We start from the raw sequence: 25,059 nt of genomic DNA, 5'->3' as shown, positions 1-25,059 counted from the left end.
CTTCTCTTATGCACGTATTCTGGCTAATTTCATGCAAACTAAACATTAGGAGTTATCTAGATCCTTGCAACTCCCTTCCTTTTTTTTTTTTTTTTTTTTTTTTGCCAGATTTGGTCATTAATGGCTACCTCCTAATTAGCTCTCAATTCTCTCGCCTCTGCTATTCTTTTTGGTGTTGCTATTATTATTGTTATTTTGCCTTTAGCATTAAAAGTTTACTATCTGGGTTTAGCAGTTCACAATGCGTAAAAGTGTCTTTTGGAAACCAAATCTGTTTGTATCATTCCCTTGTTAAAATCCTTCCGTAACTCTCCAAAACCAGGATACAGCCACAACTCATTTCAACTCTCTCATCCTCATCCCTGCCAACTTGTCTACCCTCATCTCTCAATACTCTCCTACCTTTTATTCCAGCCATATTAAAGTACTATAGTGTCTTCAAATGTATTGAATTGTTTCATACTGCCATGTCTTTACATGAGTGGTTCCACACTAGAGTGCTTGCCTCTCTGTTTCTTCCATCACCATTCCCACACCCAGGCTCAACCTAATCACCTTTACCTCAAGGGGCATCTCCTCTATATTTTTCTCTGAGTCATTGAGACTGAGTGAGTTGATCATTCTCTCATTTGTGCCACTATACTTTGTGCACATGATTGTTGGTGAATGAGCTCCTGAAAAGTTCTGCCCCAGAAAACGAGATAGTAATTGCTAAGATGATGTTTTCAGTTGTACCTTAGCTATAATTCAAATAGTGGTATTGGCTATTCTACATGAAAGTTATTTCATGAAGCTTAAGACAACAGTAAGAGATTCTTCTCTGCTCCATTGTGGTACCACTGACCATATTGCATTATAGTTCCCTGCTTGCTTGTTTCTCATCTCTCACTCATCTGAGAACTCCTTCAGGATGGGGTTCCAGTCCTACTAACCCTTTTCTTTCCAATGTCTAGTGCTGTGCTTTGCCGGTTGTAGGCACTGTAGATAAAAGCTTAGAATCTGAAGCCAGATTGTCAGGGTTTAAGATTTTGCTTTGTCACTAACCATTTGGCTTCAGCCACATTTATATTCTCTAAGTTTCCTTTCTAGAAGAGGAGAATTACAGAATCTAGCTCTTTGGATTGTGTGAGAATTAAATTAACAAGTTCATATAAAAAATAAGAGTAGAGTCTGTTTCAGAGTAAGCTAACAATGTGCTATTTGTAATTACAGTCATATTGCCTTGTATCTGTAGAGGTTACAAGTACAAATTCTACAGCTAAAACTCATTCACTCATTTATTTATTCACTAATCCATGCATTCATTTACTCAATGTTTAATTCATTTATTCACTAAAGATTTACTAATTGCTTATTAAATAGCAGGCTCTGTGCTTGGTGATATGGGAAATAAAATAACTAATCAGACATTGATCCTGTCTTCTTAAAGAACTTATAGTTTGATGGAGAGATGGGATATATATAAAAATAACTAAAGACAAAATAAAAATGCTTAGGACAGTAAGAGCTTCAGATGAGGTCATACAAGTGGTTCTGAATATATGGGCATTTTTCCAAACTCCCAGGGCTATGTTCATAATTATAGATGAGATTTTCATATTTTGCCTTTGTTAACAAATTAATCAAATTGTACATACTTAATAGCACCGCAGCATACAGCAAGTCAATGGCAGAGAGAGATGATGAGAGTCTCTTCTGAAGGCACTACGTTTAGAAGCCTTTTCAGCACTATATTATTTCCAGACATTTGTGTTAAGATTGCCAGAGTAAAACAAATGTTTACACAAGTGGAATTTGTTTCTAATTTTTCACATTAATTAATGTTTCAGTTTTGAACATCAGAATGTAATTTAAAAATTTAAATAGCAAAACTTAATATGTTATTAAGCCTTAAATTTTTCTTTACTTTGCCGTGTTAATTCATTTATTCTTTCAAGTGCTTGAATATTTAAACCATTTAAAATATTAATAATATACCAAAGAAGTATCAATATTTACATTAAATTGGAATTCACACTGCTTTATAATATTTTCAGTGGTTTATATTTTTCATAATTTCACTAAATAAATCATCCTCATGGAAGGAACTTAAGCAAGCATATTATACTATAACTATTTCATGGCAAGCAATGTTTTTCTTTCAAATTGAGTACTAAAGAATATTAGGATGGGATAATAAAAGATGTGATATAAACTGATATATTTTATTTCACATCAGAATTCTTAAATTATGGTAATGTAAAGCTCATAAATCATGGAAACTTATTACAGTATATTTTTAAGTTGTAGGAACATCATATATCCCATCCCCATTTCTGCAAAATGGAAATGATAGCTATGATGAACTATATAATATTTGCATTTTTCAGAGACAGCTTACTGTAACAGGATCATAAGACAACTCTACATTTGTCAAGTTACTACAAAATATTAACTATAAGAGATAAGGATAATTCAGATAACTTTGTGGCACTGAAAACACAGTATACTCTCTCTAGTCTTCTTTGAACATTTTGAGAAACATTTGATTTCAAAATTAAGAATATTTTGTGGCTGCAACAATTTGTTCATTACTCAGCTTCTAAACAGCAGTAAAATTAATTATAGGAGGAAACATTCATGGAGGTTTCTATCGTTTTACCAGATCCTTGTGTCGTTTGTGCTTCTTTTCTAGTTTTTAGTCCTTAGGAAGTAAGATACATTAGAAATGTAGTATTTATTTGAATAAAATCTTAAGTTGTATTTTAAAATACAATTTTGAGTAAAAATATTACCTATATGGATAAAATATTTTGTCCATGATCATTTACTTGCTGTTTCATTTTATGTATGGCTTGTGAAATTCTGGCTATCCCAAGATGAATGTTTAATGAAAACCAACCAAGAGTAAATTCAAGCCATGTTAATCTATACTTCAAGATTATGTAATACATTTAAAAAACAACAAAATCTCACCAAATCTACCGACTTCAGCCAAAGACATTTTTTCAGTTAGCCCTATTATTCATGTATTTTTTCCTTTCTCAGCTCTAACATATTTTTTTATATACATGTAGACTTCTACAGGGATTATAAAATCTTTGGACAACTATATGATTTGGGGGCAAAGTTTCCATGTGTAAGGAATGTGTGACGTATAAGGAATATGTCACATCAGGTTGAGTTTTAAAATGAATGTACTCTATTCTTAGGTTTTATCTCTACTGATGGATAGGGGCCCAGAGGCCCCTGGGAGCATTTTGGTACCATTGCATTACTTACGGTTGAGAGGCAGGCTCGCATTGGTTGTGCCTAGCTTGTTGGCAGCCACACAAGTATAATTGCCGAAGTGCTCCTGTGTCACATTGGTAACAGTGAGAATGGACCTTGTGCTAAAATTTTGAATAATAATTCCTTGTTGGCCATTGAAGAGCCTAGAAGACAAAATAAGCTCTAGGTAAATATGTATTGTGAATATCAGTTTCATTTTTATCTTAGCTGGGGTTGTCATGGCAACCCATAGACAATTCCACCACTCTGACGTTAGCATATAACCTGATAATGGTGCAATTTACATTTCACTTACATTAGTAGATTTGGGGGAAGTGAGGTTGCATGTCAGCTGTAGACTGTTCCTGTAACAAACTGAGCTTGGATAGCTACATGTCCTATTTATGCACTGTTACATATTTTAGAAAATAAAACACACCACACAAATAATATCTCTTCTACTAAAGTCAGGAAGGAGTTTAAGGGAAATAAATATAAAGATTCCATCGAAAGTACAAACTAATGGTTTCTAGGTAAGCTGGTATGTCTGGGTCATTTCAAATATTATTAGATAACTCCCTTGAAAGTTAACCCTACAACTGGGATAGGATGGTTCTGAGTTCAGAGTCAACACCACTTTACTCTTGTACAATCCAGACAGATAACTTCCATTAAACCTAGAAAGAGACAGCCATATAGTATTGGAGATAGCATTTAAAGTTGAGTCCCATCACTGCCACATTTTAGTAATGTGCCAGGGAAAGTCTTTAAAACTCTCTAGGCTTCAGTATGGGATTCAGCTATACCTAAATTCACGCTAATAGTCCAACAGTCTCTGGATTTACTGCCAGAGGCCCTCACTCTGAAATAGGCTGGCATGTCTTCACCATTCTCAATGCATGTTGTGCCTACTTCTGCTTCACCCTTTTTCTGAATCTGTAGCCTATCTCTTGTACCTTCTATTTCTGCTATTCAAATTCTTCCTTCCTCATTTAGGTCTAACCAAAGATTTATCTCTCTTTTTCTAATTTATCTTAAAGGACTCTTATCTCTCTCTTTGTATGTTTCATTTGCACTATTCTCTCTAGCAGTTTCCATGCACACAAGCCTTTTCAAAACAAATAAATTGAATAGTTTTAAATTCCTCAAAAGGAGAGGTTAAATGAACATGCTTTCCCTGATATTTGAATCCTACAAAGCACTTAATAGTGATATCCTAGGTACATAATAAATAGTACAAAGATCAATGGTGTCCAGGTGATGTTCCCCCAACATAGGCATTGGTAAGCCCGCTTCAGTGGCCTCTTCAAGAAATTCTCTCTCTAAATATAAATTTTCTTACAATGAGTATGTCAATTTGATACTAACTTCTCCACAATTTACCCAAAGTTTATTGCAAAGGAGCTACACTGATCACAACATAGGCTATGTAAACCGATAGTCCAAATGGCATGGTAGTTTTTTCTCTTTAATGTGTTCAAGTTTTTGTTTTTTTAATTATGAAAATACTAATAAATGGCACCCTCTGGGAGTTCAATTTGAACTCCTTTGCGTTATACTATGTGGCTTGCACCTGAATTTAGATGAAATATACTGTAGTTAAATGTAGATTAAAATGAGCAGTCATATTTGATTACTCTGGGAATTACTTGTACTTCATGTAATAGCTGAATTTGGCTTACCCCAAATGCAAACTTTAATCAGATTAATAAAACTTTGAGTTACATAAACATTGAACAAACTTTAGCTTGAGCAATAAATTTAATGATCTCCAACTCTGACATAAGATAATAGGGCATAAAATATCATGGATATGGCAGTTTTTATTCTTCTGTCTCACATTTCAAGCCTACCAACATTTACGCTAAATTCCCATAGTCATTATTATATATTTTTCTGCATCACATTAGCAACTTTATTTTTAGCTAATCAGTGCTCTGTGAAAAAACAGTTTCATTGACTTGCAAGCTTCAGTATTATGACTTAAATCAATTCACCCACATCTTTATTATAGACACATTCTATAGAGGACTCAGAAATTTCCCAGACTACTGAATCCCTGTTGTGTTTCATTGACCAAAACCAGGACGATTTTCCTGCTGAAGAGTTGAGAGAGAAATTAACCAGGGCCTTCAACTGGCTAGACCCAGGGGAAAGACTTGAGGAAGTAAATTCAGATACTCTATGACACTATATGCTTATGTTCCTTATGGCTGTCTCTCTGGGTGAATTAGCTTCCAGTTCCCTGCCCTTAAATGTATCTGAAGGCACAACCACAGATGTTGCTGAATCATGCAGCACATCCATACTCTGTATGTGTGGGCCCATTTTGGGCTTCTGGCCAGCAGTACTGTGTGCATCCTTACCAGAGTGGAGCATTAGTGCTCCAACACCTGCTACTCAGATCAGTCAGGCAGGTTATTATGGCCAATAAAAAGAAAACTACATTCCCTGAGGGAATTTTCTTCCCTCTAGGGAAAGCTACTTTTCTGAAATTACTAGAGAAATCTAAAGCTTACTTTCTTCTGTAGTTGTGTGTTTTAGAAGTGCTGACTCCTTAGACACCACATGAAAACCTCTCTTCATCTGGTAGATGGTTGGAAGAAGGACTTTTGCAAAGCTGACTTTGTGAGAGAGTGACTTCTGATATGGTGTATGTGTCTATAGAGAGTGTACTTTTGTGATTTTCCTGCAGAGTTCTGGGGTATGAAGATGGGCTTTCTCAATTATTCAAATCAATTCTGAAAATATTCATTAATTTGCTACAAAGATGAGCTCTATGCTGGCTGAGTGACTAGGGACAAGACTGGGCAACCCATGATCTCTGTGCTTGAGAAGGTCAGAGCCAAGGAGAAGAATCCAGCACATAAAAGGGTGTTTACAACCGAAGGGTGTTTTAGTCACAGTGGAGACCTTGTTAATATGAACGTATCTACCCTTAATTACTGGTTGTATAAATTTGAGCCACACCTGGAAACTCCAGCCTGTATGACCCTAATGTGATTCACTCCTTGACTAAAACCAAATAATGATAAAAGAGCTCTCTAATTGATGACGTTTTTCTTTACATAATTGATTTGTTCTAATATGATTGTCTATAACTTTGTTTCTATAAAAAGAATTATTCTTACATTGAGTTAGATTATACAAGAAATATGCTTTCTTATAGCCCCTGTTGAAATCCAATCTGCCCCTGCCAAAAAAAAAAAAAAAAGGACAAACAAATTCTGTGGAGCTCCGAATTAAATATGGCATCCATTTCTTCAGCATAGATCAGTACTATATGGTGCCTACTTGGAAATACCTGGTCATTTTTCTTCATTGCGTTTTTATCATAGGGAAGATAGTTATAAGATCCTTCTATTTCTGTGGACCCTGCTGTCCTCTACTCTCTGACACCAGTGGAAGTTTGCTTCACATTGAGAACCATAACTCTCACTCCTCTTCTCCTTTATGGCTTTTGTCAATGCCTCATAAATCTGTGAACTGCAGGCTATTTGCTTTGCTAGCAGATGCTGTCAGCTCATAAGTGACACAGCCCAACCCACTAACTAGTTCTGAATTAGAATAGTCCCTTATATTTTCTAGTGTCAGTCAGAAGTAGCACATGGAAAGCCTGCTGATAACTAGGGGTACACATATTTCTTACTCACAAAATGGACACAGACTTTACAATCATAACCTCCCTCCAGGCAGCAGCTGTCTGGGACCACCAGAAGAGAGCCTGCAGCAACATCGCCCCAAAAAACTGACCACGTAGCCATCAGCACCGATTGCTAAGATTGCAAAAGTATTAGTAAATGGAGCAGCCACACTGGACCTCATTCATTTTATATATAAATCTAGCTTCAATCCACATTTTAAGACTATTGTTCACTCTCTGTCTTTCCAGGTCAGGAATAACAACTGATATCTCTAGAGAAACCAACTTGCAGATGAAAACAGCCACAGAAAGACTTCATTCCTAATGTAGGAAATATATATTAAGAAGTATCAGACAACATTTAAAATATTAGAACAACTTAGAATAAGAGTGAGGGAGGCATTCTCAAATAATGGTAAATCTTGTAGAGACTGGAATTCACTTTATATGAGTGGGCATATTGATTAATATGATCTTATTAATCAATCTTTGCTATTAGATGGTGGGGGAAGTTAACCCTCGAATCATAGAAGTTTTATTTATGAAGACAAGGAATGTTAATGTCAGCAATGGACTGTAGGCTTGCAGAATTCAAAGATGTTGTGTGAACTAAAGATACAGCTCAAATTAAAACAAAAGAGAAAGATTTAGAAAAAGTCATGAGTGATGGTAGAATTCTTATATGGACTTAACAGAAATGAGGTTTTATTTGGTTATCAAATTATGATTAAATGCCTTCTATGCTGAAAGAGAGTTAGGAACCATAGAGGAAAAATATGACATAGTTATTATCTCAAGGATCTTAGTTCTATCTGAAAATCTGAAGATGACATTAAGATGGCATACAGGTCCCTTCCACAACACATCTCATAATGCCTTTCTCAAGGATGGAGTTTTATATATACATATATATACACACACACATACATATATATATGTCTCTCTCTCTCTGTGTGTGTGTGCGTGTGTGTGTGTGTGTAGGCTCTGAATCAGACTGTATTTCTAGACTTTTCAGTGTGACCAGCAATGCTTCATGTATGTGGGACATTTTATCTGTTTTCAATACATTTATGGTTGAAGTAATCTCACAATAAAAATTTTCAGCATTGTGGCCGGGCATGGTGGCTCACGCCTGTAATCTCAGCACTTTGGGAGGCCGAGGCGGGTGGATCACTTAAGGTCAGGAGTTTAAGATCAGCCTGGCCAACATGGTGAAATCACGCTTCTAATAAACATACAAAATTAGCCAGGCGTGGTAATCCCAATGGGAGCTTGTAATCCCAGCTGCTTAGGAGGCTGAGACAGGAGAATTGCTTGAACCCAGGAGGCAGAGGTTGCAATGAGCCAAGATCGTACCACTTCACTCCAGCCTGGGCGACAGAGTGAGACTCCGTCTCAAAATTCAAAAAAAAAAAAAAAATTCAGCATTGTATACAATAATGCTTGTTGTTATGAGTGAAAAATTGACATGCAGAAAACTTTAAGCATGTTGAAATGTACATATCAATGAATCTTCACGGCAATCCTAGGAGGTAGTTATTATTAGTTCCATTTTATAGATGAGAAAACAGACATTTAAGAAGATTAGGTTAATTTATCTTGCACCATCTGATAAGTGGCAGAATCAAGATTTAAGTATAGGTCCTCTGACTACTGGTGCCTTCCCAAAGTAGCAATTGACATTCAAATCGCTAACTAGAAACCAGGATATTGTATCTAAGTTTGGAGAGACAAACCAGAAATCATGGGTACTTCAAGAAAATGGAGTCAAGCCAGGGAATGAAACCAAGGGAGCTAAATAGCCAAGTGGTATGTGGCACCCATGACAGGAAAGCCAGGTTTGATCCAAGAGGTGAGTCTAATGGGTAAAAAATTAGCAACAACAAAAAAAATGTTATCTGGATATATCTCTGGACCAGAAGCCTCTTGACTATGTATTTGGGGCTTAGTCATGTCTTTCAGTGCAGCCTATTAGAGCAGCTGTGTCCAGCTTCCCATAGTCAGCCTCCCAGGCTTCTTGTAGCCTGAGATGAGAAACATACAATAGGTTCTCTCCTCCTTCCCTGCTCAAACTCTCTCCAACATACACACACTCTATCAATTACTGTTTGTTTTTCTTCCTCGAGGTTCACTAAATATTTGGATAGAAGAAAGTCCCTCCTCATAGTGTATATGCAGAATATAGTCAAGAATGGAAGAAAAATGCAACCTGTCCAAATGACAAGAAAGCAGCATTTTAGAGTAATCCTAAGATTCTCTCTAAAGTTCAAGTTCTAGTGGTGGTATGAGGTTACTGTATTCTGCTTGGCTTGGCCAAATCATCATCATAACATCAAATACTTCTTTTTCTAACATCATTTCAGTTTTAAGTTTTCATACATTTGTGTGATTTTTGATTAATGTCCATCTTCCTTATTAGAGTAAAACTCTGTTAGGGCAAGGTTCCAGGTTGATTTTGTTATTCATTGTATTCTAAGCATGCATTATAGTGTTAGATAGTTAATAGGCATAGAGTAATTGTTGCGTGCTTATCTGAATGAATTTTGTTTTTATATCTTTGTAATTCTTAGTTTCTTCATCTGTGAAATGGGAAAAATGAAGCCAATCACAAAGTGTTAATGTTAAAATGTTTTTAAAAATATTTCATGTGTAATATTTATGCACATAAATGCCAAATGCAGTAGGCACTAGATTATGATAGGTGTTATTGTTCAATGATAAAGTCTGTTTCTTAGAACAGATATGTTTCCTCTCAGCTGGCAGAAAAATATTAAATATTGAGCATTCAGGAAATTATTTTTAAAGAAAAGATCTAGGAGAGTGACTGAAAAGATCATGGCATCATGATTTCAAGATGTGCCAAACTCAGTATCAATTACATGTGCATCATCAATCTCATCTAAGCTTTTCACAGATTTAACAAAAAAGAAAAGTGAAAGGGAGGAGGAGGAGCAAGAACTACCAGAGAGAAATGAAAATTTATGTGAATATGCTGCTATGGCAACCTACTGGTTTATGTTCTGCTTGATACTTAAGGCTTGAAAACAATATGATATCATTTATTCCTAGGAACAGGCTGAAGAATATCATGCATCACTGTCTTAGCCCCAAGGGGTATCTATCTTTAGTTGTGTATTTGAATATATTAATGTTATTATAATATATTAGACACTTTAATGAATCTCGACTTTATTAAGCTATTTAAAATGTATGTCTTGTTTACTTTATCAATTTTAATGAAATTAATACTTTTAGATTAGAGACCTTTGGGCTGCTTTCCTTGTGACAGTTTGATTCGCATGGGAGGATATTCCCTTTTAACCCTACATTAAATAAACAATGGCTACAGTACAGATGTCAAGCCTCCCTGACTGCTGTGAGTTCTTGTATCCCTGACAACCTGACCTATGACTGGATTTCTCCCCACCACTTAAACTATTTTTCTAATATCAATATGCCCATGATTTTAATGTAAAATATTACCCCATAATATAACAACACAACCATTTCTCAGAAACTATATTCACAAAGAAAAAATCCTGAGAAGCCAGAATTGAGCAACAGAAATCAGCTTCCTTTCTCTAATCGTGTATTGGGTTTACAATGTCCTGCAATCTAAGGTGACAGGATTCATTTGTACTAATAGTCTCTCACCAATTTGAAAGTGTGTTAAAATAAGAATGGCTCTATTTTATATTTAGTAAAAGGTTATAACGCAGTCTTCCAACAGAGTGTATCATTCATGCCAAATGCCATGATAAGTGTTGGGGACATGATAGTGAACAAGGCAGAATCCTCATTTCCAGGTAGATTAGAGCTTAGCAGGAGAGATGAAAAAGTAAAATAAGTTGTGTTTAGTGTAATAAGTGCTTGTTAGATGTGAGTCCATGAGGGTACATTTGAAGAGCTCCCTCCCCAGGTAGAAAAAATCTTGTTGTGGTAGCTTTCCTGGAGAAGGTGACATCCCCATGGAGACTAAAGGACTAGGTAGTGGAAGGCTGCCAAGCAAAGGCAGCCAGGAATGGGTATGTGTGGAAGGGGCTTACAAACGAAGGAGCCAACATTTGAAGAGTCCTGAAAGAGAGAGCTCATATCACAGTCTGGGAATGGAAATATTTCAGGATAGCTACAGCTCCTGTTGTTGTGTGAGGGTAGAATGGCAAGATTCATAGCCAGAGAAGAATACAGGGGCCAGAACGTGGGAAGAAACCTATATACCACCCCCTGTTATTAGGATTTTATTCCAGGGACAGTGAAGAAACACCGACAGACTACATACATAAAGTCTAAGATCAATTATTTATTTTAGAAAGATCATCATGCATTTTTAAAACACGCAGTAATTCCAGCTGTTTATGGGCAGACTCTGCGTGTGCAGTACTAACTTCTTGATTCTAGTATGTCCCAAACCGAAGTAAGTGTGGGCCCTCCCAAACCTTTTTCTTGTGGTCCAGCCTCAGCCAGTGGCTTCACTTTTCTCTTGTTGTCTAGATGGAAAACAGAGAATTGTGTTCAAATTTTCCTTTCCTTATATCCAATTAGTCACTGAAATAGGCAAATACTACCTTTCTTCTCTCTTGATTTTTAATTGCATATCCAGTACTCTAGGCCATATTTAAACTTTCCCATTCATTTCTCCCAACTACTCTAAGAAATATTTTGTGAAGACATACAAGCTGCCAGCAAGCATACACAAAATGCTCAGCTTCACTAATCATCAGGGAAATGCAAATTAAAACCACAATGAGATACTGTCTCACATCAGTCAGAATGGCTATTACTAAAAAGTCGGTGGCTCAAGCCTGTAATCCCAGCACTTTGGGAGGCCGAGATGGGTGGATCACGAGGTCAGGAGATCGAGACTATCCTGGCTAATATGGTGAAACCCCGTCTCTACTAAAAAATACAAAAAAACTAGCCAGGTGAGGTGGGGGGCGCCTGTAGTCCCAGCTACTCGGGAGGCTGAGGCAGGAGAATGGCGTGAACCCGAGAGGCGGAGCTTGCAATGAGCTGAGATCCAGCCACTGCACTCCAGCCTGGGCGACAGAGCGAGACTCCGTCTCAAAAAAAAAAAAAAAAAAAAAAAGTCAAAAAAACAACAGATGTTGGTGTGGATGTGGAGAAAAGTGTATGCTTGTACATGTCTGGTAGAAATGTAAATTAGTTCAACTTCCATGGAAAACACTATGGAGATATCTCAAATAAATAAAAACAGAGTTGCTATTTGGCCCAGCAATTCCACTACCAGAGGAAAACAAATAATGATATTAAAAAGTCTCTTGCACTTGTATGTTTATCATAGCAGTATTCACAATAGCAAAGTCATGGAATCAATCGAAGCATCCGTCAATGGTTGATTGGGTAAAGAAAATGTGGCACATATATTCAATGAAATGCTATGCAGCCATATAAAGAATAAAATCATGCCCTTTGCAGCAGCATGGATGCAGTTATATGCCATTATCCTAAGTGAAATAACTCAGAAACAGAAAATCAAATACTGCATTCTCACTTATAAGTGGGAGTTAAAAAATGGGTACACATGAACATAAAAATGGAAACAATAGACACTGAGGGTTCCAAAAGTGGGGAGGGTGGGAGAAGAGTGAGGGATGAAAAATTACTTATTGGGTACAATGTTCACTAGTTGGGTGTTGGGTACCCTAGAAACCCAAATCTCACCATAATGCAATATACACATATAACAGCCTTACACATGTACCTGCTGAATCAAAAATAAATAAATTAATTAATTAAATTAAACTACTGCCACACACATAAAAGAGACTAGATTGTTTTAGTACTCCTGAAAATCCCTTCAATATCTTCCCAACACCTCTGGAATCCAGTCCAAATGCCTTGTAACATTTAAGACCCTCCAAGTCTTTCCCTAAGGTGCCTTTCTAGCCCTAACTCCTGTTATACCTGATTTCGTATCCTGCACACCAAGACATTTAAAAGCCTCTGCATAATGCTTACATGACATTGATCATGTTCTTCTCTTGTTCATGATTATTCTTAACTCCATGGAATGTTTGGATATGCTACTCATCCTTTGGCATCCAGCAAAAATGCTACATTTGCCCTGAAGTATTCTGTAACCCTTTTATTTGAGTTGAATGGGCTCTTACTGTGCACTTTCTCAGGACTTGGCTTAGGGTTCCCTGAAAATTTTCTTACTTAGTACTTAATTCATTTTGCTGATTTTTATGACAAGTCCTACAATCTAAGTCACAGGATGCAAACTGGAGGTGGCCCACTTTCATCTTTGTTTGACTGACCCAGTGTTTTCAATATAATAATAAGTGTCTCATGTGGGCATGTGCTCTTCAGTTCTCAGCAGTTGAAATGCTTTCACTTATTTCATATATTTATTTACATCTCTGGCCTTGAACGTTAAAATCATCACAAACGTGATAAGAGTTGTACTGCGACCACATTGATTATTAAAAGAAATATCATCAAGTGAAATAAATAAAAAAACAACATAACACTACATAGTGAAATGTAATAACGAGATAACACTAGAAATGCAAGTTTATTCAATTCAGGAACTTTTCTTTCCTTTTCAATTTATCTAACAGATTAATGAAAAAGTGAAACTTTTCAGTTTATCTCACATGTGAATGAAGAAATGAAATCTGAAGTTAGAAGAGAAGATCTCTTTTAATCTGAAATAGTAATAAGGTTACTTCTAGTATTCTTCTAAATCAAAGCACATAACTGCCTACTGTGGTAAGAACCACCTTGTGAATGATAACATAAAAGCAAAAGAGAAACAGAATGTACTTCTAGTCCCTTCTGAATAATCAAAGTTGTAATATAAAATCTAGAAGAGAGATATCCTGACATAGGAGTCTGGAAATTAGGTCTGTGCTTTCCTTCAAGTCATTTCACCTTCAAAAGATACAGTTTTTATTATTATGTTAATCTGGTTAGAAATATACAAAGAATGAGTAAGATAGTATGCAGTGAGTTGTAAAATATGTGTTATAAGATAGCAAAGTCAGCATATAAGGTAAAGTTGCATGTCGTTAAAATGAATCTTGAAAATTCCTTAAACTTCCTTGTTTCAAACTACTATACTTTATGATAGTTTCCAAAATGGAAAGCAAGTATCTTAAAGTAGAAATAAAATGACTAGTTGGAGTGTGAGAAAAAAATAACAGAAGGTCCATTTGTATTGTATTCTTATCTCATTTTTAAAATTTTCTCTGTCACAGGTCATTTAATACATGAATACACTGGTTCAGAAATGCATAACCATAAGTAAAAATTGGTATGGAAATATTGTTAGTTTTTGCTAAATTTTATATTTTACTCATAGGAATATATTTTTTAAAAAATGTTGCTGACCCCTGCTTTACATCACTGTTGATGAGTGAGCACTAGATACAGTAGTTGGCTTTGTTTCAGAGCCGTGTTCCGTTAAACAAACATTTTCAACTTTGAAACTTCATTAAAAATAGAGAAACGCTCGCACCAGTTAGAATGGCGATCATTAGAAAGTCGGAAACAACAGATGCTGGAGAGGATGTGGAGAAATAGGAATGCTTTTACACTGTTGGTGGGACTGTAAACTAGTTTAACCATTGTGGAAGACAGTGTGGCAATTTCTCAAGGATCTAGAACTAGAAATACCATTTGACCCAGCCATCCCATTACTGGGTATATACCCAAAGGATTATAAATCATGCTGCTACAAAGACACATGCACACGTATGTTTATTGCTGCACTATTCACAATGGCAAAGACTTGGAATCAACCCAAATGTACATCAGTGACAGACTGGATTAAGAAAATGTGGCACATATACACCATGGAATACTATGCAGCCACAAAAAAGGATGAGTTCATGTCCTTTCTAGGGACATGGATGCAGCTGAAAACCATCATCCTCCGTAAACTATTGCAAGAACAGAAAACCAAACACCGCATGTTCTCACTCGTAGGTGGGAATTGAACAATGAGATCACTTGGACACAGGAAGGGGAACATTACACACGGGGACCTGTTGTGTGGTAGGGGGAGGGGGGAAGGATAGCATTAGGAGACATACCTAATGTAAATGATGAGTTAATGGGTGCAGCACAGTGACATGGCACATGCATACATATGTAACAAAGCTGCACGTTGTGCACATGTACCCTAGAACATAAAGTATAATAAAAAAGATAGAGAGATGCTCACCTTATCAGAGATATATGGGAATGAAGAAGACCAATTGAAGGAGCAGCCAGGTTCATATCTCCCATGGTATATGTTTTTGAAGCAGTAGAGTAGCAAGTCATGCCATTTAATTATATGTGCTATCTAGCTTTTTCTCTCTTCTTCTCTCTCTCATGTAGCACCCCATGCTTAAGAATTGACTCTATGTAAGTGAATTAATGTGAATATTTTGCAAAGCCACCACACATAATAAAGCCTTGAAAATCATAATCTGCTATGCAAATGTAATGTATTCATAATTTTGACATAAACAAATTGCATGAAAACAGTAAAGAAAGGGGAATCAAAATTTTCCTACATACAAAAAAATGTTAACTCATTTTGTTGGTTTCCTCAAAAATATAAGAAGGGGAGAAGTCCTGCAGCAAAGTGAATACTCGCATAAAATTTATAGCCTGCTTAGACAATCAGGTAGTAAATATTTAGAATAGAAAAGAGGAGAGGAATGGTCATTACTCTATTATGATTTCTCAAGTTCATGTTACCACTGTAAAATCCAGAACGAAAAATAATCATTATCTAAAGTGAAACTTAATATTAACCTTACTGAAAAAGGTCACCATGCCTCTGTGTAAAGTGAACATGGCATATTTCTACATGGTTGACTTTAGGCATTTTCTATCTATTCATTGGTACCTGCATACATTTTGTACGTGTCTATGCATGCATCTTTTATGCACATAGATAACTAACCCTTCTCACCAGGGCAAAATGATAAAGATCATCACATTTTTTTTTTCTATAGCAGCGTTACAAAGAATGACTTAAAAGTAAATAAGCTAAAGTTTGAAATATGTGCTTAAAAGTCAAGATACTATAGGCCCCACACTGCCAAATGCAAAACTTTCCATTTTTTAGGTACACAGCTTTTAAACTAATATATTTAAAATTTTAATGTTTTATTATATACTTCTTTTTCATTCCTGGGAGTAATTTATATGTACCTCATTTACAACGTTTTCATCCCTATATTAAATTACAATAGAGGAATAGGAAAGAAATACTGTTGCAGCTAAAAAATTCCAAAAAAGCATTTTTATAATTAGCCCTTTGCCTAAAAACAAGAAAAGTAAAATACGATTTTTAAAATCTATTCAATTATTTAATATTTTATTTTTAATTGACTAATAACTTTATATATGTATAGGGTATAATGTGGTGTTTTCATGTATGTATACATTGTGGAATGACTAAATCAAGCAAACATATCAGTTGCCTAAAAGCCTGAGCTTTTGCCTAGAGCAGTTAAAATGGTCATGAGAAATCAGAAAGTGTGTATTTCTAGACCTCAGGCTTGAATTTGAGGTAATCTAGAAAAAGAGGAGGGAATTCAAAGCTGCAGACAAAATAACAAAATTCTCATCTAAGACAAGATGGCAATACCATCTTCACAAAGTAATACAGATCCACATTTTAGCAATACCTATTGAAATGCCAGTATATCACAATTCATGTTTGTAGCCTTAATCCTAAATGAATGTACTATTCTCAAACAATAGATTAACTGAATTTCATATCACCAAAAACATTTGCTTAATGATACTTTGGATGTTCTGAAATTGCCTTTTCACTACATATGCATATAAAGAGTATACTTCTACTTAACAACCTTCTATATTATTAAGGAAAAATGTTTACATATTTGACTCTATTTATAACTCTAATTTTCCCAAGGCTTAAATAAATACATGGTAAAATTAAGCCCATTGATACTCCTCATTCCAGGTGTGCTGAAAGAAACTGTGATGTTAAAAAATGACTACCTTATCCTAAGAGGTAATATTTTAATAACGAGTATATAACATTAGCCACTCTCATGGTGGAATAAACTAAAAACCAAATAACTAATATTTCTAATATAAAAAATACTTAGATCATGCATGAGGGAGATAGTGTGGGAGCCGTTTTTGAAGATGGCATCAGATGACTTTCACCTCTTGATATTTATGTCCCTGTGCTATCCCCTCTCACATTGACAATTTCAGGGCATCCAAAGTCCCATTAAGCAAATGTTTTTGATGACATGAAATCACATTGAATAAAGTTTCCCCATGTAATTAATAATATATTACAGATATGAGAAAGTATGACTTTTGAAACTAGGTTATAAAGGACATGGCAGCTTCTATCTAGCTCTCTTCTGGATCACTAATACTGGATGAAGCCCGTTACCTGTGGGGACATCCACGTGGCAATTAACTGAGTCCATCTGCCAATAACTAGCACTACTTGCTTGGTGTGTGGGTCAGTCATCTTGGAAGCAGACTCTCCAGCCCCAGTCAAGCCTTCAGATGAGCAGCACCAGGTGACATCTTGACTGCAATCTTATGAGAGACACTGAGTGATAACCATCCAGCCAAACTGCTCCTGGATTCCTGACCCACACAGGCTGCTTGAGATAGTTAGTGCTTATTGGTTTTAGCTGCTAAGTTTTGGGTTAATTTGTTACCTAGCAATAGATAACTAATAGTGGCATCAGAAACAAGGGTAAGAACATGAGTCAAGAGGTTATCACATCTAAAATGTCTTGATGGTCACGCAAAGCTGAATGCTCTTCAGGTCAAGTCTCTTGTGCCTCAGTTTTTTCAACAGTAAATTGATGATAGTAAATCTTATCTCACAGAGGTCTGAACAATAAATGAGATAAAAGAATTCAAAGAAACTGGAAAGTGGTTTTTTCCTCAGTAACTATATATTTCTTTCTTTTCTTTAAATTGTGCTTAATTTTACAGTCTTTCTTTTAAGGGGTTTTAAGCTGATTGCTGTTAGCACACAGAAATGGGCTTTACAGGATGTTGAAGAACTGCAGGCAGAGATAGGGCTATGGATGTTCAGGCACTGCCTCTGTTTTTCATTTGTGTTTATTTGTTTATGTTTATCTGGATGAAGAGCTGGTTTTGGAGATCTTGATTTAAGATAAATGAATATTTATAAACATTCTCTCACATAGAAGTAACGTGATTGTATAAGTTATTTCTGAGTATTTATGTAAGCCTCAAATAAAAAAAAAAGTCTCTAGGAAACAAAACTCTAGATCATGCAGAAATAAACTCTGTTCCTCTCTGACAGGGTCTCTGACAGCTTCATGTTCCCAGTTAAAGACCTCAGAGGTCAAGAAATCAACTCTGAAACATGCCGTATCTGTTTCTGCTGTGTTCCTCTTGACTCCATTTTTCTGTGTCCTTGACTAAATAAATTGGGAAATTATAAGTGAGTGAGTGTACGTGCAGTTTCTTATTTTGCAAATCCATAAACAACTTGGAATGATTTTACTCTTGGTATTTCACATTGACATTTCAAATAAGTTTTGATAGACTCTTAAGGGCCTTGACCTACACTGGGTGCCATAGTATAGGGGTTAAACCCATGGACTCTGCATGAAGATTTATAAGACTTCCTGGATTTAAATCCCAGCTCTGCCACTAACTGCATGAACTTGTGCAAATTACTTAAAAGCATTCTATGCTTTGGTTTCCTCAGGCAAAAGTTAAGAATCATATTTACCTTACAGGTTTGTTATAAGAGTAAAATGGGTAGATGGGCGCGGTGGCTCATGCCTGTAATCCCAGCACTTTGGGAGGCCGAGGCGGGCTGATCATGAGGCCAGGAGATCGAGACCATCCTGGCTAACATGGTGAAACCCCGTCTCTACTAAAAATACAAAAAATTAGCTAGGCGTGTGGTGGGCGCCTGTAATCCCTGCTGCTCCGGAGGCTGAGGCGGGAGAATGGCGTGAACCCGGGAGGCGGAGCTTGCAGTGAGCTGAGATCTCTCCATTGCACTCCAGGCTGGGTGACATAGGGAGACTCCGTCTCAAAAAAAAAAAAAAAAAAAAAAAGAAAAAAAGAGTAAAATGGGTAAATATTAGCAACTTAGAACACTACCTGTCCAACAGCAGGTGCTTGCTAAATAGATAGCTTTTTATTTATTTTTATTTTTTCATTTTTTATTTTTTTGAGACAGAGTCTTGCTCTGTCTCCAGGCTGGAGTGTAGTGGAACGATCTCAGCTCACTGCAATTTCCGTCTCCTGGGTTCAAGCGATTCTCCTGCCTCAGCCTCCTGAGTAGCTGGGACTACAGGTGCCTGTCATCATGCCCGGCTAATTTTTTTTATTTTTAGTAGAGATGGGGTTTCACCATGTTGACCAGGGTGGTCTCAATCTCATGACCTCATGATCCACCCGTGTTTGCCTCCCAAAGTGCTGAGATTACAGGCATAAGGCACCGTGCCTGAATAGCTTTTGATTTTGATGAAGTAAATAATTGAATGGCCTGGGCGTTTATGGTGAATCTACATAGTGAGTGCAACCATTCAGCAACCAGAATCCTTCCCTTTCCTACTCCCTACGTATACTCAACTTTGCTTTACATTAGTTTTGAAAGGAAATTATTCATTACCATGATATTTGAGAATTTGAATATTGCCTCAAATATATCCCTAAAGATGATAAATGTATGCTTCACTCTGAACTGAAAATATGCTTGCCTTTCACAAGTGCATTTGATTTTCACAGCTGCATTTTTCTAGGTGTGTGAGTGTGTTGGGGAGGACATTGATTGGGGAAAATCAATCTACTTTTTCCTTTTTAGCAAATGGTTCTGAACTCCTTTTGAAAATCTAATAAAAGCTGTAGTCCATCTCTACAGCAGGAAAAAAAAAATCACTGAAGCTATGATTGTGGGCACCAATTGGCCCTTTTCTATATTTACTATAGGCCAAGAAAGTGGACCGAGGATTATTGTAGCTTTTTTTTTTTTTTTTTTTTTTTTTTTTTTTTTTTTTTTTTTTTTTTTGACAATGGTTGCTGAATTTAGAAAAGAGAAAAAGGGAGAGCAGAAAAAAAAATCCAGGACATTGCTTCAGAAAGTACTGGAAACAAAATGGCCTTTAACAAAGAAGCTCTGATTGTTAACTTTTAAGAAATTAATGACACAAATTAAATAGTCTGTCAGTGTTATTTATACAGTGTTTTGTAGAGAACCAGGGATTTGGGGGACTCCTGCAATGATGTCCTAATTTATAGGAGGGTTGTGAACAGGTAGAATTGAGACTCCATTTACCCAGCATCTACTAGAGAAGTGCTGTTTTCATAAATATTACTTCTTGGGCTTCTAAATAAGATTGTACATGAACAAAGAGTTCCATAACTTGCAAAGGACTGAGAACCACTTTTCTGGATATTTGTCCATATAGATAATTACAAACTGAAACTTCTCAACCTGGGTTATCAAAATCTGAGAAAGGCTATATTGGCAGATGTACAATATTGTAGGGTGAAATGAGAGTGACCACAGACCAGTTTACCTAATTCTCAGTACCTAAAAATACGGAGTCTACAAAAAGGCAAATTTAGAATTGGTAAAAGCATATAAATTAGTAGAAAGAATTTAAAAATTGAACAACCCAAATTATAGAACAAGTTGCATATAAAATAGCTAAAAGTTTTTTTAGGCAAAACCAGTCAGAAGAAGTGAGACAGTTCTGGGGATATTCTCCCTTATTATTAAGATTAATTGTAAAAAGGGATATTGTCTTCCACAAATCTTTTGATTCCAGTTCCAGAAAAAAATGCCTGCTGGTATCACATACATTCTTATCCTTTGTGGTAATATCTAAGTCCTTATATAATTTCACCAGTTTTCTGTTCAGATATTTAGCTGAAATTTATTATGAGCCATGACGTAAGTAAATGATATCATTTGGAGGTGTCCCACCCAAAATCTCGTCCTGGATTTAATCTGAATTGTAATCCCCATGTGTTGGGGGAGAGAGCCATGGGCGGTGATTAGATCATGCGGGCAGTTCCCCCATCCTGTTCTTATGATAGTGAGTGAGTTCTCATAAGATCTGATGGTTTTATAAGGGGGTTTCCCCCTTTTGCTCGGCACTTCTCTCTCCTGCCGCCTAGTGAAGAAAGACGTGTTTGCTTCCCCTTCCACTGTGACTGTAAGTTTCCTGTGGCCTCCCCAGTCGTGTGGAACTGTGAGTCAATTTAAACCTGTCTCCTTCTTAAGTTACCCAGTCTTGGGCAGTTCTTTATAGCAGCATGAGAACGGACTAATACAGTATGCAAACTCTCCCTATGTGTGTGTGTGTGTGTGTGTAAACCATATATGGTATATACACACACACACATATATATGTGTGTGTGTATATAGGATATATACGGTATATATGCCATATATATACACATACACACACATGTTGTACAGTATGGAATTGCCAACACTTGGCTTTTTTGACTTTGAAAGGGGGAATTCCATATGGTTTGACCTAGCGTTTGCTTGAATATATTCCTCCCTAGTTTTGATGCAGAATCTATACAGTATAGATAATTCCCTCTCTTCTGTATTATAGACTCCAGTTTACCCACAGGGGTCCTGTGACTTTTTTGCTGGCTTGATAACAGCATTCGAAGAGGTCTGAATGAGCCTACTGGTTGAAAATAAAGAGAAAGTTGTCAAGTCCTGTCTTATCTTATTCAGTAGCTCTTGCCAAGATGTTTGGGTCTTCTCAAGGGAGTAATCACACAGTTGAAATTAGAGCAACCCTAAAATCCCATTAGTTAGTCCTTTAGGCATGTATTTTATCTCATCTACAGTCTCTTTAGTGACAGAATATCTGGAACACAGTGTCCTATACAACAAAATGTTAAACTATCTTGTGGGAGAAGAAGGCAGGTGAAAGGATTGAGGCTTATCAAGGAAGCCAGGCAAAGGCAGCAATTTCTATTGCTTTTGAAGGGCTCTTGTGGAAGCTGTACTCAAGTCCTTTAAGAGCTGGTTTACTTCCCAAATAAACTGAGTTGCCAGCAAGAGCAATGGTGGGGAAGAAATGAAATGCATCAGTGATGGGGGATTTGCAGGCATTTCTGAGATCACACAAACCAAAGTGGACATTTCTTCTGGATGCTATTAGCTACTCATCCCTCCCACATGGGCCCCTTCAATTTGCTTGCTGGAGAGGAGGCTGCTGAGAATCATTCAAGCCAGTTAAAGAAATTGCCTAAAGTAAGTATCTGAAACACAAACACATTATCTCAAAGTGCTTAGAACACAGTAATAATCACAAAGTCCTTACTTCTTCTCTCCTTTGTACCACTCAAAGGCTGGAGGCGGCACACCTGCACCTTCGCATCTTATGAGGCCACTGCGTCCGGGGGTCACGGTGCCAGATTTAATTTCCTGAATAGTAGGAGCAACTGAAAAAGAAACAAACAAACAAATGTTAGTGGATAAGTACAAATAATCCTCAACAGAAATATGACACACATATATTTTTATTCCTTCTATATTTGAAGCAAACTTATGCCTGATAGACCAATGCATCATATTTTCAGTGTTTTATGCTTCAAATACAAGACTAGTCATTTTCAGCTTCATTTTTCAAGTTGAGCAATAGATGAATGTTTTCAGGGAGTACAGAGTAAATGCAATACATTTTGGCCTTCCTTCCTATTGGAAAAATGGCATTGGTGAGGGTAACACTTCATCTGTACTCTAGTCCAGCTCTACTGCAATAATAGTTCTCATCTATTGAGTGATCACAGGGAGCCAGTCACTGGGCTAGGTGCTTTACATTCTCCATTTTCTCACAAAATTACTCTAAGCTTGATGGTATTATCTCAATTTTACAAATGTGAAAACTAAAGTTCAGAGATGTTAAATGAATTGTCAAGGTCACACAACTACTTAGTTGCAGAATTTGGCTTTGAAGTCAGGCATGTTAACTCAAAGCCTAGGCTCTTGACATATTCTGTGTTTTTTCCTGCCTCCTCCCTATACTTTAGTAATTTAGTGTTTTTTTCTTTAATGTAGTTTCTTCTGTCTGAATGCTGTTTTTCCCATTTCCACAGATCCAAGATCCATTTTAGGCATCAGTGTCTCCATGCTCTTCCCTATTGCTCTAGCAAGAAAAAGTTTCCCCTCCTCTGCGTATCTGGATCTCTCATACCATGAACGTTCTATCATGTATTGATAGAAATGTATTGCATTGTATCATGTACTGTATTTATGGGTATGCCAGACTTCCTTTTCAGTTCCTTGAAGGCAGGGATAAATATCTGATTCATCTTTGTATATTCCAAGATTATTGCACAGTACCTAGCACAGTGTGATGCTTAAAAACCTTTTTTTTTTTTTTTGGCAGCATAACTTTTTTTTTTTATCCTTCACATAGTTATTCAGCTGTCAACATGTGCCAGCCATTTCTCAAGGAACAAAGCAGTTAATTGCCCTGAGGTGAGGAAGCTTATATTCTAGATGGGGTAACAAATGGGGAGACAGACTATAAGAAGCAGATGTCGCAAATAAGTAGTTTAAATAAAATGTTAGAAGGTGATAAACAACACAGTAAAATAAAAACAAAACCCTTATAGTTGCAAGGTAAGAGGAATCAGAGAAAGGAATGGATTGCAGTTTTCGATAGGGTAATCTGAGTAGGCCTCATGGAGATGGTAAAATTTGCACAAAAACTAGATGTAGATGAGTGAGTTAGCTATGTGGATATTTAGAGACAGAGCCTTGTAGGAAGAGGGAAGACCTTGCAGTAAGACACTGAGGCTGAAGCTCGCCTAGTTTGTTTAAGAAATAGCAAGATTGGTGTGGCTGACACAAGAGAAAGGAGAGCAGGAGCAGATAGGAACAATTTTCAGTGGATTCCAAGTTCACACCAAAGAGAAACAAAGGATGGAAGATTGGGTAGGACCTCTTGGGTCATTTCAAGGAATTGACTTTTATTCTAGGACAAATGGTGAATCTCTGCAGAGTGGAGATAAAATCTGATCGGTTTTTTGAAAAGATGACTCTGGCTGCTGTGTTGAAAAAAGACCATAGTGAGGTTAGGATAAAAGTCTAGGGATAAAGTAGGGAATGCAGTAAGCAAGGCAAATGAAGGTGGGTGGCTCACGTCAGGGTGGTAGCAGTGGAAGTGGTGGAAAGTTATTGGGCTTGTGGTCTACTGTGAAGGTGGAGCTGATAAGATTTCTAGATAGATTGAAGTGACATAGAGAAAAAAAAAGAGGAGTCAAGGGTGATGTAATTTGGCTTGAGTAGCTGAAAGGTTATTGACTGAGATGAAAAGGACTGTAAATAGAAGAATTTTGCAGGGGGCTGGGCACAGTAGATCACACCTGTAATCCCAGCAGGTTGACAGGCTGAGGTGGGTGGATCACCTGAGGTCAGGAGTTCGAGACCCGCCTGGCCAACATGGTGAAACCCTGTCTCTACTAAAATTACAAAAATTACTCAGGCATAGTGGTGGGCCCCTGTAATCCCAGCTACTTGGGAGGCTGAAGCGGGAGAATCACTTTAACCCGGGAGGCAGAGGTTGCAGTGGGTTAAGACTGCCATTGCACTTCAGCCTGGGCAACAAAAGCAAAACTCCATCTCAAGAAAAAAAAAAAGAAAAAAAAAAAAAAGAATTTTGGAGAGAAACATTAGGAGTTGTATGTATGCATCTTTTCATAAATATTTCCTTTTCTACCAAGTTTTTAACATACTATAATTCATATTTCAAATAACACTATAGAAAATTATTCAACAACTAGAATCTTGAAGATACAAAAACTACTTCATTCAGAAATATGGCCTAAGTGCGCACTGTGGATATATTTTGATTTATTTGGAAAGCAATGAAAAAGTACAGTGTTTAATGTTTTATCAATATTCAGTGAATACTGAATATATAGTTTTCAACATATGAAAAATTATTGCACTTCTATTTCTCTGTGGTGTTTTTATTCTTATTATTTATAGTTCTAGAAAACATTGCAAGGAAAATATTTTTGTTAAAGTACTTGCTAATAAATTGGTGAAAATTAATGAAATAATATTTCCAAAAAATGTTTGCATAAGAACTGTTACAAGGTAATACGGATACATACATATACACCAACACACACTTGGTTTTATATATATAATATCATATATGTGTAAC

General features: G+C 36.5%; 1 protein-coding gene across 2 annotated transcripts in view; it reads right to left on the bottom strand.

Moving 5' to 3' along the window:
• Positions 1 to 25,059, bottom strand: part of NEGR1 (neuronal growth regulator 1) — an 896,443-nt gene that overhangs the window by 181,288 nt on the left and 690,096 nt on the right. For both annotated transcript variants that reach the window (XM_023209450.3, XM_023209457.2), the window contains 2 exons: positions 22,204 to 22,324; positions 3,262 to 3,413 (listed from right to left, as the gene is read on the bottom strand). In XM_023209450.3, coding sequence (XP_023065218.1) covers positions 3,262 to 3,413; positions 22,204 to 22,324 — 273 coding nt within the window. The remainder of the gene's footprint in view (positions 1 to 3,261; positions 3,414 to 22,203; positions 22,325 to 25,059) is intronic.

This window comes from Piliocolobus tephrosceles, chromosome 1, assembly GCF_002776525.5.
Source record: "Piliocolobus tephrosceles isolate RC106 chromosome 1, ASM277652v3, whole genome shotgun sequence".
NCBI classification, from domain to species: Eukaryota; Metazoa; Chordata; class Mammalia; order Primates; family Cercopithecidae; genus Piliocolobus; species Piliocolobus tephrosceles.
This window is presented reverse-complemented; position numbering and strand designations above follow the sequence as displayed.